The sequence below is a fragment of the Heptranchias perlo genome, chromosome 2, assembly GCF_035084215.1.
Source record: "Heptranchias perlo isolate sHepPer1 chromosome 2, sHepPer1.hap1, whole genome shotgun sequence".
In the NCBI taxonomy this organism is placed as follows: domain Eukaryota; kingdom Metazoa; phylum Chordata; class Chondrichthyes; order Hexanchiformes; family Hexanchidae; genus Heptranchias; species Heptranchias perlo.
The window spans coordinates 38,313,498-38,331,462 of record NC_090326.1 but is presented as its reverse complement, the minus strand read 5'-3'; the positions used below and the strand labels follow the sequence as shown (position 1 = coordinate 38,331,462).

Here is a 17,965-nt window from a genome sequence, read left to right as displayed (position 1 = left end):
TCAGTCTCGGTCCTGCTCGGGTGTAACCCGTCCCACTTGTACAAGTCCCACCCTCCCCAAAACCGGTCCCAATGTCCCAGGAATCTAAATCCCTCCCTCCTACACCATCCCTGCAGCCACGCATTCATCTGGTCTGTTCTCCTGTTCCTATACTCACTAGCACATGGCACTGATAGTAATCCTGAGATCACTACCTTTTGAGGTCCTGCTTTTTAATTTATCTCCTAACTCCTTAAATTCACCTTGCAGGACCTCACCCCTTTTTTTTACCTATGTCATTGGTACCGATGTGGACCACAACTACTGGCTGTTCACCCTCCCCCTCCAGAATGCACTGCAGCCACTCAGTGTCATCCTTGACCCTAGCACCAGGGAGGCAACATACCATCCTGGAGTCACGTCTGCGGCCTCAGAAACGCCTATCTGTTCCCTTTACAATTGAATCCCCTATCAATATAGCCCTGCCACTCTTCTTCCTCCCCTCCTGTGCAGTAGAGTCACCTGTGCTGCCACGAACTTGGCTCTTGCTGCTTTCCCCTGATAAGCCATCTCCCCCAACAGTATCCAAAGTGGTATATCTGTTTGAGAAGGAGATGGCCCCAGGGGACTCCTGCTCTATCTGCCCAGTCCTTTTACTCTGCCTGGCGGTCACCCATTTCCTTTCTGCCTGCGTAATCTTTACCTGCGGTGTGACCACCTCGCTGAACGTGCTATCCACGATAGTCTCAGCATCGCGGATGCTCCACAGTGAATCCACCCGCAGCTCCAGCTCAGAAATGCGGTTAGCCAGTAGCTGCAGCTGGACACACTTCCTGCACACATGGTCGCCAGGGACACCAGTAGTGTCCATGACTTCCCAAATAGTGCAGGAGGAACATATCACGGGTGTGAGCTCTGCTGCCATGACTTACTTTAGATTTCCTCGGGACTCTCCCCTCGGACGGATTTGCCCATTAAACTCGCTGCAGAAAGTTCAGTCTGGTAACTAATAGCCCAATTACCCTTAACAATATGATAATGTTTAATGACTGTCTATCAACCTCTCTAGCCCAGAAAGGAAACAACTTAAACTGTGGATCTCATTCCTTCAAGAGGTGAATTGTTCTGAGATTTTATAAATGTCAGATTTTAAATTTTTTCCTTTTGCTTTTTTCTCTCATAATCCACTCTTTCTTTCCCTCTCTTTATTTCTCTATGTGACTGATTTGACTCACATTCACCTTCCTTCACCGTCGTTCCTCTGTTTCTTTCTCAATCCTTAAATCTCATTGATTAAGGAGATACACTGTTGGTCCCACCGTTCACTGAGGTCCCAGATGCCCCGTTGCCCTCACCACGCCGATATCAGCTCGCACTTCCAGCAAGTTATGGCACAACATTTTTGAGCTGAAGGGTGCAGGATAAAGTCTAACTAACTACGTATGCCATGAGATGCCCCGCTCCAGCAAGTTCTGGGCCATTATCTCAGGCTACGAAATAAATCGGGTTCATATTAAGAAGTAAAATTAAACAGAAGCAACAGTAAACCAGCAGTTTTCAATAGATTACAGATTACTTAACTCAATCCCATTTTTAAAATAATTAATATGGCTCAAATTCTGGTCCTGGGACTGCCCACACTGTTGCTGACCCAACATGTCCTTTTCCCCCAACCCCACACCCAAAGTGTTTATTTACGTGCAATAAATAAGGAAATAGTACAGAGTTGATTGATTTGATCATAAGGGTGCTGCCTGAGTTATGTAAGAGACACGCCATTGAATCTTCCAGGCTAAGGTTTCATTACATGTTGAAAGTTTGCTCTGAGTGTATAATCAGCCAATTGCTGGTTGGAGATTAGAAACAAACAGAGCTGGTATTAATCCACAAGGCCAACTGGAGCCTCCTGGTAGGATTGGCAGATGAAGAGACAGAATTAGTATATTTCAGCAAACTCAAAACCGGAGCATCAAAGCTATCCATTGGGATTTGTTGAAGTATTAATGAATTACCCCTACCTTGCCCTAGAATTATTTACACTTTGGTTCCTCCATGTATAATTTTGCAATATAGACTTTAACAGAAGAAACATCAGTGTAGATTAATATGCAAACAGCTTAAAGGTCCATCTGGAGAAGCAGAATTAGTGAGTTATCCAGTTGAGTGGTCAGTAAGAATTATATAATTTGTTCATGAGATTAGTATAATCAATGATGTGATTAACAGGGTCTAATCCACACACTCAGCCTGATTCTGCAGACCATCTCATACCCAGCAAAAGATTAAATAATTTTTGAAGAAAGTAAGAGCACTGGTTAATCTTTCCTTCTCTTTGCATGTCTACGCGACAGACAGACACACAGACACAAAAGATATAGAAAGACGATGCGTAAGGTATACAGATTTGGAGACCAACATTAGCGGAGATTCGGGAAAGGAGAGTGTTGAGAAACAAAGTGGAAAAAGTAGGAGAAAGCCGCAAGAGGCACTTCCAGAAAGAAATAGAGACAAAGACACGGAGAGAGACTGAAAAAAAGTGTATGGTATTTGTAAAAGTGCAGTTGAGAGTTTGACACCTTTTTTAATTTTTGTGAGCTAATATAAGTTTTTCTAAGACTTTTAAAGATGGCAATGCATGGAGAAAAAAGGTAACCTTTCAGATCAAATAAAGCTATTGAATTTATCACTCTGTTCCCTTTCGTATGACCGCATCGACTGACACAGACCTTAACTCTGTCCTTGACACAGTTGCAGATTGTAAAGTGTATCTCAATTTAAAAGATGTTACCTAAACTTGGCCCCAGGAATCCAGTTGCCAATTGGATGACAGATTAATGTGTCCATCTTGTATCTTAAGAACGATACTCCTTATTCTACAAATTCAGTTGTGAAATTCTCCTCAGTGCAGAACTAGTGCATCTTCATCGTGCAATCTTTGAGGCTTGTGTCCCTCTGATTTTCCAGTTCGATATCTTCCTGTACTCAATGTGCTGAATTCAGTGCAAAGGCAGTCAGAATATTTTTCGATGACAAATGTTATGAAGATGTAAATGTATCTAGCTGTATAAGGTGTTTGTGTTAGTTAACCTTGGAACAACTGAAATGCGTTTCGGGCAAAAGAAGATCTGAGACCCGAGTGTATATTCTGTACCTCCATGCTAATCAGTAACTGTACTACTTTGGACCTGGGCCCTATAGAGTAAATTCACCAATCCCTAATTCAAACCTGCACTCCCATTGGGTGTGGCTCCCCACTGGGGATACAAGATTACCCTTGTAAAAAAAAATGAATTGTCCATTCCCTTCCCAAAGGATGGAAGAGTCGCTCTGAAGAGATGACACCAAACCTCAATAGGGAAACGAACCAAAAGAAGTACTGGTTAAGACTAATTTGAATGATAATTATAATACATAAAATATACAGCCTATGTCCATGTTAAATAGAAATACACACAAATTATAACACTGCAATAGGCCATTCGGCTCAACCAGTCAGTGTCGGCATTTACGCTCCACACAAGCAAGTACTTGAGAATTAAAATGTTTATGGAAAAGAGTTCATCAGCTTTCTCCAATTAATTTCTCTAGTTTGCTGTGAATTTTATTCAACTGAAGAATGTTTCCTTTTCATTTTTTTTATTTTCCTTTGACAGAATGAATGCATTGATCTCATTCCCAGAAGATAAACAAGAGATATCCCAGGAAATACAAGTTGATGTGACTCAGAGGTATTTTTAATGAGGCCTGTAAGGACTTGCACTGATTGTAATTCCATAATCAATGGTCTAGGCTTTTGCTCAAGAAAAGTATTGAATTTTGTTGTGACAATTTTCTAATTTATTTCTCTTCTCGACCCATTCCCTGCACCCCCCCCCCCCCACCACTTGAATTTTTGTTTTTGCACATGCACGTTGGAAGGGTAGTGAATAGTGAGGAGGATAGTGATAGACTTCAAGAGGATATAGACAGGCTGGTGGCATGGGCGGACACATGGCAGATGAAATTTAACGCAGAAAAATGCAAAGTGATACATTTCAGTAGGAAGAATGAGGAGAGGCAATGTAAACTAGAGGGCACAATTCTAAAAGGGGTACAGGAACAGAGAGATTTGGGGGTATGTGTACAAAAATCGTTGAAGGTGGCAGGACAGGCCTTCAAAAGGAACTGGATAAGTACTTGAAAAAATTTGCAGGACTACGGGGCTAGGGCGGGGGATTGGGACTAACTGGATTGCTCTTGCATAGAGCCAGCCTGGACTCGATGGGCCAAATGGCCTCCTTTCATGCTGTAATCTTTCTATGATTCTGTGTCAAAAGTGAAGGACAATAGAATTACTCCATTCAGCACTTTTTGTGTTTGCCACTAAGTATCAATGTTAAGCTTCCCTAAGGTTAAGCAACATTAAACTGTCCTGATTCTGCCCCAAAATAAGGCTCAACCTAAGGTCTCAACAAAGAATTCCATATCAGATTCATGTGTAGCTATTCAATATATATACAAGCAGAGACTTGGTGCTATCTTCGTGGCTTATGTCATGCAGACCTGGCACTGGAGTCATAAAAGTGTATTGGGACTTTTTGCTGAATACCTTTTTTATAGGATGCAGGACATAATGGTAGGGACAGGGTCTGGTGCCTCAAATGAACTCTCAACCATGAAACCGTCTGAGTCGCCATTAAATGGGAGTGACCCAGAGAGAGAGAGACCTCATGGCGAACAAGACTGTTCCTATGAAAAGAATCAAGACATCCAAGCAGTATAATATAACTGATTAATGATTCTTTGGAACAATACATTCTCTGTCTTCCCTTTTGTGCTCAGGATCATTGAAATTTAGGCAGAGGAATTGACTAATTCTTGTGTCCCTTGCTGAAGAAAATCTAGTTCTCTGACCACCTACCCCTGACCATTGATCAGCTCTATCAAGTCTTACATAGATGAGATCTTACAAATATGGAAGGTCAGACATGATGTAATGACCCACAGAGCTCCAGTCGAAGGGCTGGGAAAGCTAGCTTACAAACTCTTCATAGATTACTCTCAGTAGTTGAAATGCTCTTAACAAATTGAAAGACCTCAACCCTGAAAGCTTACATTGTCAAATGGAAGAGGTTCTTTACTGCATTAAGACTGAAACTATAAATAGAGCTCTTATTTGAAAATGTTCCTGGATTGGGGATATTCAACCAAGAGTTGCACACATGACAGCTAATCAGCTGTTGCCTTTCTCCCTTTATAACTTTCCTCTCTAGCCTTTTTCTTTGCTTTGTTTTTGAAGGAATCATTGTGCAACAGTTGCATTTGGGTGGGCACTCTGAGTCCATGGAATGTCTAATTGGAAATCAGCCAATGACATTTTAGTCTCTGCAACAACTGCCATGGGTAGTTTCAGTAGACTGAACACTAATTAGTACACCATCATTATACGGACAGTAGCAGAAACGTAATGGCATTTGCAACTTTCCTGCCCCGTTCCTAATTTAGTGAGCAATCCCATTCAGTCTAAGAACCCGAATGCATAGAACGGACTCATTTACAAAGGTTTAGTTAAAGTAAGGAATTCAATATAGTAGGAAAACTAGAAGCCCAAGGTGTGTCAAGTTTTAGCAATACGCAACATGCAATTGTTGAGATGATTACATTAATATGTGGTTAGGTGCACAAGATTCTAAACTATTTTATTTTCTTTAAACTAATTTGGCAGGGGGATAGGCACCCAGGTGAAACATGAGAGGAGAAACAAGGTGCAGAGAGGACTGGGAAAGACAAGTAGCACTGGAGTAAAGAATAGTTCAGAAATGGGAGGGATCAGACAGGTGGGAAATGCGAGACAGTCTAAGAAGAGAGTTTGTTTATGCATGTAGCTTGTTAAAAAGATTGGTGAGCTGCAGGCACAAGTCACCACATAGGGCTATGATATAATGGCAATAACAGAGACCTGGCTCTCAGAAGGGGAGGATTGGGGATTTAATATTCCTGGCTACAAGTTATTCAGGAAAGATGGGGAAGGAACGAAAGGAGTTGAGGGGTGGTGGGGGGTGGCAGTATTGATCAAAGAAACTATTAAAGCCCTGGAAAGGGATGATGTAGTTGAGGGGTCAAAGACAGAATCTATTTGGTTAGAATTGAGGAACAATAGAGGAGCTATTACATCCTCGGTGTATAACATAGGCTACCAAATAGTGGGAAGGAGATATAGGAGCAAATTTGTAGGCAAATTACAGAAAGATGCAAGAACTATAGAGTAGTGATAATGGGGGACTTCAATTATCCCAATATAGACTGGGACAGTAAAAGTGTAAAGTGCAAAGAGGGGGAGGAATTCCTGAAATGTGTACAAGAAAATTTTCTTCAGTGTGTTTCTAGCCCAACGAGGAAGGAAGCAGTGCTGAATCTAGTTCTGGGGAATGAAATGGGGCAAGTAGAACGTGTTTCAGTGGGGGAGCATTTGGAGAACCGTGATCATAATATCATTAGGTTTAGAATAGTTATGGAAAAGAGCAAGGAACAATCAAGCGTAAAAATATTTAACTGGAGGAGGGCTAATTTCCTTGAGTTAAAAAGGGATCTTGCCCCGATGAATTGGAATCAAAAATTGGTAGGCAAAACAGTAATTGAACAATGGGAGGCCTTCAAGGAGGAGATGGTTTGGGTACAGAGTAGACGCATTCCCACAAGGGGGAAGGGAGGGCATCCAAAGCTGGATCTCTCTGGATGGCTAAAGGTATAGAGATTAAAATGAAACAGAAAAAGGAGGCTTATGACAAATGAAAGTTCATAATACAGTCGAGAACCAGGCTAAATACAGAAAGTACAGAGGAGATCTTTAAAAAAAAAGGAATGAGGGGCAAAGAGAGGGTATGAGAATAGATTAACGGCTAACATAAAAGGGAACCCAGAAGTCTTATAAAAATAAATAATAAAAGGGTAGTCAAAGGAAGGGTGGGGCCGATTAGGGACAAAAAAGATCTTGCAGAGGTACAGGGTGTGACAAAAAGAATACTTTGCATCGGTCTTCACTAGAGAAGAGAATACTGCCAATGTAACAGTAAAGGAGGAAGTAGTAGTGATATTGGATAGGATAAAAATAGATGAGATATTTAAAAGGTTGGCAATACTGTTTGATAGAAAAGTCACCCAGTCCAGGTGGGATGCTTCCTAGGTTGCTGAGGGAAGTAAAGATAGAAATTGCGGAGGCTCTGGCCACAATCTTCCAATCCTCCTTTAGATATGGGCGTGATGTTAGAGGACGGGAGGATTGCAAATGTTATACCCCTGCTCAAAAAAGAGGGATAAACCCGGCAATTACAGGCCAGTCAGCCTAACATCGGTGGTGGGGAAACTTTTAAGACAATAATCTGGGATGAAGTGAATTGGCACTTGGAAAAATATCAGCTTATAAATGAAAGTCAGCACAGATTTGTTAAGGAAAATCATGTTTGATTAACTTGATTGAGTTCTTTGAAGTAATGGAGGGGGTTGATGAGGGTAGTGCAGTTGATGTGTATATGGACTTTCAAAGGATATTTGATCAAGTACCACATAATAGACTTGTAAGCAAAATTAAAGCCCATGGGATTAAAGGGGCAGTGGTGGCATGGATACAAAATTGGCTATGGGACAGAAAACAGAGAATAGTGATGAACGATTTTTTTAGACTGGAGGGAAGTATACAGTGGTGTTCCCAGGGGTCAGTATTAGGACCACTGCTCTTTTTTTGATATATATTAATAAGAACATAAGAAATACGAGCAAGTGTAGGCCATCCGGCCCCTCGAGCCTGCTCCGCCATTCAATAAGAACATGGCTGATCGTCTACCTCAATGCCATTTTCCTGCATCATCCCCATACCTTTTGATGCCATTAATATCTAGAAAACTATCGATCTCTGTTTTGAATGTACTCAATGACTGAGCCTTCACAGCCCTCTGTGGTAGAGAATTCCAAGGATTCACCACCCTCTGAGTGAAGAAATTTCTCCTCATCTCAGTCCTAAACGGCCTACCCCTTATTCTGAGACTATGACCCGTGGTTCCAGACTCCCCAGCCAGGGGAAACATCCTCCCTGCATCCACCCTGTCGAGCCCTGTAAGAATTTTGTATGTTTCAATGAGATTTGGACATGGGTATACAGGGTCCAATGACCTGGATTTGGGTATACAGGGTATAATTTCAAAGTTTGCAGATGAGATGGAACTTGGGAATGTAGTAAACAATGTGGAGGATAGTAACAGACTTCAGGAGGACATACACAGACTGGTGAAATGGGCATACATATGATAGATGAAATCTAACACTGAGAATTGGTAGGAAGAATGAGGAGAGGCAATATAAACTAAACAATACAATTTTAAAGGGAGTGCAGGAGCAGAGACACTTGGGGTGTTTGTATACAAATCTTTGAAGGTGGCAGGACAAGTTGAGAAGACTGTTTTTATATAAAATAAAAAGCATATAGGATCCTGGGCTTTATTATTAGAGGCATAGAGTACAAAAACAGGAAAGTTATGCTAAACTCCAGCCTGAGCTGGAGTATTGTGTACAATTCTGGGCACCACACTTTAGGAAGGATGTCAAGGCCTGAGAGAGGGTGCAGAAGAGATTTACTAAAATGGTACCGGGAGAGACTGGAGAAGCTGGGGTTGTTCTGCTTTGAGGTTAAGAGGAGATTTAATAGAGGTCTTCAAAATCATGAATGGTTTTGACAGAGTAAATAAGGAGAACTGTTTCCAGTGGCAGAAGGGTCGGTAACCGGAGGACACAGATTTAACGTGATTTGGCAAAAAAAGTGACATGAGGAAACTTTTTTTTTTACACAGCAAGTTACGATCTAGAATGCACTGCCTGAAAAGGTGGTAGAAGCAGATTCAATAATAACTTTCAAGGGAATTGGATAAATACTTAAAGGGAAAAAATGACAGGGCTATGGAGAAAGAGCAGAGGAGTGGGACCATGTGGATAACTCTACCAAGAGCCCTACCAGGCACGATGGGCTGAATGGCTGCCTTCTGTGGTGTATCCTACTATGATACTACGATAATTGAAGTTGTGTTTAGAATTCTAGTAAATTTTTCTGAACTACTGATCTTAATTGTGAAAAATGAATTAATAACTATCCCAGTTTTGAGATTTATGGAACTGTTGATGTAATTTCTGATTATAGTTGTGTCTTTGTGCAAGGCTATTAAAACATGGCTAATATTGGCAATGGCTAGATTTGATTTGTGTAAAGGTTTTGGGGATTCCACTAAAGGCTAACTACAATTCTACTTGTAAAGCTAGCATAATAAAATTGGTTATCATCCTGTCCTCCTTTTCGACTTCCTACCCCAAAAACCATTTCCCAGGTATGATGGCAGTTAAGTTACAGCCTTCCTAGTCTGTAGCAGTGGTGCTCAGTGACCAACTGCTTGCAGGAAATCAGCTTTAAGGTGACTTTTATCCAGTTGTATTTCTTCCATCATCTCTTTGCTGTGCTTAGTGTCTCCCATTAGGAGGCACCATGCATTTTAGAATAGCAAAGAGCCCTACCATGTGGAGATGCTGGCATGTACGCCCATCCTATCAATGCACTGCACCTTGGCATGCTGCCATATTACAACAACAACTTGACTTTATATGGCGCCTTTTAAAGTGAAAAAAAAAACCTCCAAAGGTGCTTCACTGGATCATTAACAGACAAAATTTGAATCGAGCCACATAAGGAGATATTAAGACAGGTGACCAAAAGGTTGGTCAAAGAGTTAGGTTTTAAGGAGCATCTTAAAGGAGCAGAGAGCTTTAGGGAGGTAATTCCGGAGCTTAAGGCCTAGACAGCTGAAGGCACGGCCGCCAGTGGTGGAGCGCAGGAAATCGGGGCTGCACAGAGGACAGAATTGGAGGAACGTAGGGATGGAGGGGGTTACAAAGAGTGGGAGGAGGTGAGGCCATGGAGGGATTTGAAAACAAGGATGAGAACTTTAAAATCGAAGCTTTGCCAGACAGTCAGCTCGTGTAGGTCAGCAAACATGGGACTAGGTGGGTGAATGGGGACTAGATGGGTGTTAGGGTACGGACAGCAGAGCTTTTACATCGCCATAACAATTGCTGATTGGCTCTTTAATATTTTGACACAGCCCATCGACTATTAAAACAGCTAACAATCATTTAAATATTCCTAAATGGGGACTGTTCAAACAACACAAACTTTGAGTGTATAAATGGTTCATTTTTATTTAATACTTGGAATTTTAGGCTTTTTCCTATGATAATGCTGCAATTTTTTGTTCTTGTGAACAGAATGAAGGAGAGCTAGCTACATGGAGAGTTAACCTGCACCAAAGAGACTTTGGATGAATTAAACCACCTTTTCATTTAAAAAGGAAATAGAAATTTAGTACCAGAAAATGTGGATTCTTGTTTCAGGAATAAATGATGAATTATTATATTGTGTTCTGAATGCTCAGTTTTGACCATGCATGTTTATTTTGCTTCGTGAAATTCCTTTTGAAAAGTGTGAAAATATTACCAAGCATTCAACTCCAGTGGAGATTAAATTGTTTCTGTATTATTCAACTAACACTCAAGTACAAGAATAAATGAGTATTAAACAACATTGCATTTTTTTTGTATTTACTCCAAATAAATTGTTTAGAAAATAGATTTGAAAAGCAATTTGTTGGAACCCTGGAATGCACCTCTATGCCTGTAGTCAGGCTTGTGACAAGTGACCTATCCCAACCAAGTTATCAAGGAGGCTCCAAGGCACCATCCCACAGAGATAGAAGAACAACCTGAAGGGAACTTGCTCCTGATTACTGTTGCACAGACCTCTTAGCTGATTTCAAAACAGCATTGTGGGCTTGGTGAGGTGCTCCGCCTTACATCCAAGGATAGTGCACAATGAGAAGGGGAGAGACTGCCTTGTCCAGTCTCTACTAACCCACGATCATGGTTCCTCTGCTGTGCGTCATTTTAACAATATTGAGTTTTCTTGTTTCCATGATGCAATGCAATTATCATAAATTTGCACAAGGAATTTTGAGGGCCTAATTAGTAACTACCACTTAATGCAACGTGTGAGAGAGTTTGGCTGGAGACTTGAGATTTCGGCCTGGATTTTCCAATGGATTGTACCACCATCATGGAAGAACCTCTGCCCAACCTAGAGAAACCCCTTGATGCCAGCCAAATTTCCAGCCTCTGGCAGGAAGTAGCACCGAACTGAGCCAAGACTCTTTGCAGTAAACCTTGGAGAAAGGCAGCTGCGAGCAGGCTGAAATATTTTTGATGTATTGCTGGAGGTTCTGCACAGCTACCCTGTTGAGTGTTGGCACACGCCATTGACCATTACTCCTCCTGGATTCCTCCACCAACTTTTCAATACCGGATCCTGGGGCCTAACTAATGGTTCAAACATCCAGAGTTCAACAAGGGAAGTGGCAGGAAATACAACGGATTGTAGCGGTTCAAGAAGGTGGGTCACCACCACCTTAAGGGCAATTAGGGATGAGTAATAAATGCTGGCCTTGCTAGCGATGCCCACATCCCATGAACTAATACATTTTTTTTTAAAAAAGTATTTTAGTTGTGTCTGCCCACGTGTGGGTATATTTGGGGTTTCCACATGTGACCACAGGAAAATTGGAGGGGGAGGGAGCAGCAAAGAGGCAGGGATGTAGTGCAATGTCGCCCCCAAGCAAGTTTCCGCTAGCTCCTTCCCCAGATCTGTTGGAAAAATAGGTAAGAAGCAAGTGGAAAATCTGGCCCTTAATATTTAATTGTATATTGGAACTGATCAGTAACCTGGAACTGGATGAATACACTGAGGCCTGGTGATCATTGAAGGATCTATTTACATCTTAGCTAAAAAAATACCAATATGGAGGTGCAAACCATTAGAAAACTTTGGAGCTAGGAGATGCATCTGACGGAATACTGAGCAGGAAACCAAACTGACAAAACCAAGGAATGGAATTTGTAGAGGACAGTCTCGAGATGAGGAAACTAGCAAATTCTAGAGCACATTGGCTGAGTAAGGATGTCAAAAATAAAGCCACATGGAGAGCTAGTAGTCATACAAAACTCCATTCATGATAACTAAAAATGATTATTAAAAGAAAAAGCCATAGGAAGAGATTGTGGCGCTCATAAATGGGATCCAAAGAAATTTAACTGGTTAATTACTTACGTACCAAAGGCCAGATAGTCCCTTTTAAGGGACTGTTGAAAGGATGGCGCTATTAAATTAGTTCACAAATGAAGACTAGACGCGTTCCACATATTCCATTTAGCTCGATAGCCTACGACCTAAAGCTCAGTAAAGCTGTGTTGGGAAGAAATTTGAAGTCTGATGTGATGGTCCCTGGAATCAAGTTCTGATGAAAGGTCTTTGACCTGAAACGTTAACTGTTTCTTTCTCCACAGATGCTGCCTCACTTGCTGAGCTTCTCCAGCATTTTCTGTCTTTATTTGATTTCCAGCATATGCAATGTTTTGCTTCTGACCTGGTTAGACTGTCGTAAAAATATTTACAAGTTCCAAGACTAAAGGAGGTGAACCTGATGATTTTTATTTTATTTTTGTTCTTGGAATGAGGATGACTCTGCCAAGGCTGCATTTATTTCTCATCCCTTGTTGCTCTGAGGTGGTGGGCTTTCTCTTTGAACTGTGAGTCCTTGAGGTGAAGCTGCTCCCACAAGAGTTAGGTAGGGAATTCCAGGATATTAGGCCGGATTGAGTTGTGTGGAGTGTTTCATTGAAGCCTAACAGCTAACAATTGGTGACTCCAATGGAACTTTCTGTGAAACACATTCGCATTTAGTGTGGCCTTGATTTTATGGATATTTTCGCAACACATGGAAGCCTCTTTCACCCTAATTGGTTTAAGGCTGATGAGCTGGTCTTGCCGTATTGAGTTATTGTTTTAAAGATTCCTTCAAAAAAAAGTGATTCAAATATTAATAACAATTTAAAAAGTTGTTGAAAAGCATGGTTTTTGAGGAAACTGATCCACTCATCCACCTGTAAGGCTCGCTAGCTTAATGTAAACAACCACCTTGACCAAAATGAGAACGGCCGATTAAAATCTTTGAATTAGACGTTTGTTGTTAACTTTAGTGATCCCCAAGTTGGGGAATTAGCCCTAGATGTAGAATTGCAATGTGACTGCTAGAGATATGTCATTGGTGCTGTGGAGAATCAAACGTAGATAAGTGTGAAAATGAAAGGACTAAAAGGCACAAGTATTTCAGTTTATACTGCCTGCAAACTTCATAACTAATGGTAAGAGACGGTTAAACAGCCGCAGGAGAATGAAATCCAGGAACTTAAAAATAAAACTAAACAAGAAGCAGCTAGAGTAGGCTTTGGTTTCTGTAGAAAGGGACCACCTTGAAATTGAGGAGGAGATATTGAAGAGTCAAGTAACAGAACAAAGGGTGCAATGTGTATTGTGTGGAGAGACCTTAATCAGACAACAGCTTAAGGAGTGTGAGGAATATAAGTATAGTTTAAGGGGATGCGGAATCAATGTGGCAAGGCTCAGATGTGTTTAATCAAATCCTAAGCGTGTTACAGGATATGGGACCAGCAGGAAGAGGCAGCTGTAGCAGTTCTGGAAAGTGAACTGAGAAAGAGACAGGAACTCTCGGCTGATTCCCCAGCACCCCCTTCCCCTTGTACTGTCGTTACACCCCTTCATTCCACCAATGGAGGGGGAGGAAACTTTTAGTAGCAGAGAGAGAGAAATTAAAAACTCACAGCAAACATCAGAAATTGACTCTCTTGATATGTGTCCTGCTTTCTGCAGTTTTATGCTGCAGCTGGCTCCACCTCTGTGTATTTGCGGAACTGAAGCAGCTTTAACCCTCTCGTCCATCATTGATATTAGAAGTAATATTAACATTTTAATCTTTTTTTATAAGCATATACTGTCTTAATTTCTGTTTTTCTATATGTATACATGTTAATTTCAGATATTGAGTCCTTCTGTTTTTGGGTTTGAACTGAATTGGAGTAATTGATGCTAACTGACCTGAGTTTACAAACCGAGTGTCTGACCAAATTATGAAACTGGGTTTCTGTGTTTGGCCATTACAGATAGTTATTTAAACTTTCGATACTCCGTGGGCGCACTCCCTGGATTATCACGTAATAATTGACACTTTTGAGTTATCACCCATAACTGAATCCATTTTTTTACAGTGGACGAGAGCAAATATGGGGATTGAGTGATTGTGAATAAGGTGACTGGAGGAGTTGTGCTAAGTATCGGAGAACATGAATACTGTTGTTATCTAAGAAAACTAATTCCGTACAAGACATTAATTTTGACTTAATGTGATGCCCCCAAAATTTTGGGAGATTTACAGTGGTCCTGCATTGTCTCCGATCCAGGCGACAAGGCGAGGAAAGATTGGGCCAGATTTTGCTGTCAAAATAACGGTGAGGCTAATGGCGTTCACTTATTTATATAATTTCAGGTGAGGGGCTTTGTGAAAATGGCATTTTGCCCCCTGCCTCACCATTGACATGCATTGAATGTCATGAAGTTGTTGCATTTGCGCGGTGGATATGAAATAAACCCACCGCAAAAAAATTAGGGCTAGTAATTACAAACATAAGTACCCTTTAATGACACAAGTATTAATGGCTGTCAATCAACCCCTCTCTGGCACTGAAAATTAACTTGTGTGGAGTCTCATTCCTTCAGGTTGTAAATTGTTTTAGGAGATTTTGAAAATGTCATTTTAATTTTTTCTTTTTTTCTTTTCATTTGTCTCTTTCAATCCAATCTATCTTTCCCTCTCTATTTCTCTCTCTTTACCTGATTTAACATTGAATTCACCCACTCTAATTTACCCTCCTCAGTCTTTCTGTTTATTTCCCAATCCTTAAATCTGATTGGTTAAGGAGATACCCTGTTCCTTGCCCTGTTCACTCAGGTCCCCGATGCCCTGTTTCCCTCGCTGCCCCGTTATCGGTTCCCAATTCCAGCAGCTTTGTGGGCAAAAATTTTTTGAGTTGGAGAGTATAGTGGCAAGTCTAACTAACCAGGCACGCTGTGAGATGCCCTGCTACAGCAAAATCTGGCCCATTACTTTGTATTTTTAAATGAGATGAACAAACTAAAATTCTGTCTTCCCCAATAGAATGATGTTATGTAGGTTTACAAAATAATAATGTAATAATTCAACTAATGGCTTTTATTTTATCAGATTTTAAATTCCAAAAGATGCGAGTTTTACAATTTTTGGAAACCGGTATATTGTTTAACTATACAAGTAAAGGTGTTACTGTGACTTAAGGTAGAAATGTTAGAAAGCGGGGAAACTTTTGTGCTTACACTTTTTAAAAAAGTGTTTGCAAATTGGCTCTATACATTTTAAATTAGATACAGGTAATTTAAACCTATTTAGACTAAAATTTATTTGGCATAATTCATATGCATTTGATTGGGCAAATCGTACTTGCGACATTAGGGTATTAGGATCTTTGTGCAAGTTTATTTTAAGTTAAATTGACTGCAGCAGGTTTTCTAAATTCATAGGAAGCATTGTACTACTGCTGAATGCACAAGAGAAAAATCAAAAGTAAAAGGGAGTTTGGAGAATAAGTGTTATGTGACAATGTCCTATTTTATGTCTGAAATTTGAGATTTAAATCACTTGTTTTCTTTTCAATTCGGCAAAGTTTTTAAAAAACATTTACTTGAAATCTGCATGAGTCTGCAAGCTGACGCTGGCTCCATCTCTTTCACAGCAGAGAAGTTGACCTCTTCCACGGGCAGCATGATTTTAATTTTTCTGGTATCAGATTAACTCAAACAAATATTCACTAAGCAACAACTTTTGTTAAGTTGCATTGCTGAATGTAAACGTATATCTGGCATTAGTAAATTTCAAGTTTCTTAATTTGAGTGGATATTTCCCCACAGTGACTGAATGGAATCAGGAATTGAAAAATGCATGTTATGCAATTAACCGTTCAAGGCCCCTCCAGATGAGCCACAAAGGATTTTCTGTACCGTTTTTTTTTGGAACAGTTAACTATGATTTTCGGGACCGCGTCAATGGTGATGGCAAGAGACTACCGAAAGTATTTCTTTTACATGAAAGTAGGTAAAAGGGTACCTATGTTTTTTTAAAATTCGTTCATGGGATGTGGGCGTCGCTAGCAAGGCCAGCATTTATTGCCCATCCCTAATTGCCCTGAGAAGGTGTTGGTGAGCCGCCTTCTTGAGCTGCTGCAGTCCTTGTGGTGAAGGTTCTTCCACAGTGCTGTTAGGAAGGGAGTTCCAGGATTTTGACCCATGGTTAATGATCTGTATATGGACTTCCAAAAGGTGTTTGAAGAACCACATAATAAACTTGTTAGCGAAATTGAAACCCATGGGATTAAATGGGCAATGGCTGTGTGTATACGAAATTAGCTAAGGGACAGAAAGCAGAGAGGAGAGAGGAGCGGTGAACGGTTGTTTTTCAGACTGGAAGGAACTATACAATGCTGTCCCCCAGGGGTCGGTATTATGACCACTGCTCTTTTTGATATATGTTAATGACCTGGACTTGGGTATACAGGGTATAATTTCAAAGTTTGCAAATGACACAAAACTTGGAAATGTAGTAAACAATGTGGAGGCTAGTAACAGACTTCAGGAGGACATAAACTGGTGCAATGGGCAGACACATGGCAAATGAAATTTAATGCTGTGAAGTGATTAATTTTGGTGGGAAGAATGGAGAGAGGCAATATAAACTAAATGGCACAATTTAAAGGGAGTACAGGAACAGACCTAGGTGTGTGCGTACACAAATCTTTGAAGGTAGCAGGATAAGTTGAGAAGGCTTTTAAAAAGGCGTCCAGAATCCTTGGCTTTATAAGTGGAGGCATAGAATACAAAAGCAAGGAAGTTTCGCTAAACCTTCATTAAAACACTGGTTAGGCCCCAGCTGGAGTATTGTGCCCAATTCTGGGCACCACACTTCAGGAAGGATGTTAAGGTCTTGGAGAGGGTGCAGAAGAGATTTACTAGAATGGTACCAGGGATGAAAGACATCAGTTACATGGAGAGACTAGAGGAGCTGGGGTTGTTCTCCTTAGAGCAGAAAAGTTAAGGGGAGATTTGATATCGGTGTTCAAAATTATGAAGGGTTTTGATAGAGTAAATAAGAGAAACTGTTTCCAGTGGCAGAAAGGTCGATAACCATAGGACATAGATTTATGGTAATTGGCAAAAGATTTAGAGGCAACATGAAAACTTTCTTTTACGCAACGAGTTATTGTGATCTGGAATGCACTGCCTGAAAGGCTGGTGGAAGCAGATTCAATGGTAACTTTCAAAAGGGAATTGGATATATATTTGAAGGGGAAAATTTTACAAGGCTATGGGGAAAGAGCAATAGAGTGGGACTAATTGGATAACTTTTTGAAAGAGTCTGCACAGACATGATGGACCGAATGGCCTCCTTCTGTGCTGTATCATTCTATAATTCTATTTAAAGTAACTCCACAGAGTTACGGAACAGCCTTTGCTGGAGAGATGTTGGCGCAAGGAGCAGATCCAATAATGTTAATGTGTGATTCATATTACTATGACTGATAATCTGGAGAAATAGAAAAAAAAATTTGGGATGATTCCCTACTACATTGAATATAAGTAGTGACTGAGCCCTTAATGAGCCAGATGAACTGGGATTACTGGATGATATCGAAATGCCCCAAAGAATGGACTTGTAATTTACATCAAATATTTGTGTAATGTGTTACAAAATTGTACTGGTAGTTTTAATCTATCAGCTGTAACTATGTCAAAAAGGCCTATGTAATCCAGTCTGTGAACATTTTTATTTTGCTATAATTCAGGAAATTGTGCATTAATTTAATCAGAAGTGCAGGTAAAAATTTAGGGCAATCATCGCCCCCAATTTTGAATGCAAAGTGAAATTAGTGATTAGATTTGGGAGAATGGTTAGGAATAGGAGCAACAACAGGGTGTTGAAATGTA

At 40.6% G+C, this 17,965-nt stretch overlaps 1 protein-coding gene across 1 annotated transcript in view; it reads left to right on the top strand.

The window, feature by feature from the left end:
• LOC137331992 (synaptonemal complex protein 2-like) overlaps positions 1 to 10,469 on the top strand; it is an 85,274-nt gene extending 74,805 nt beyond the window's left edge. The window contains exons 21-22 of the mRNA XM_067995754.1: positions 3,633 to 3,707; positions 10,258 to 10,469. Of these exons, the coding sequence (XP_067851855.1) occupies positions 3,633 to 3,707; positions 10,258 to 10,273 (91 nt within the window). The 3' untranslated portion in view covers positions 10,274 to 10,469. The remainder of the gene's footprint in view (positions 1 to 3,632; positions 3,708 to 10,257) is intronic.
• The last annotated feature ends 7,496 nt before the right edge of the window (positions 10,470 to 17,965 follow it).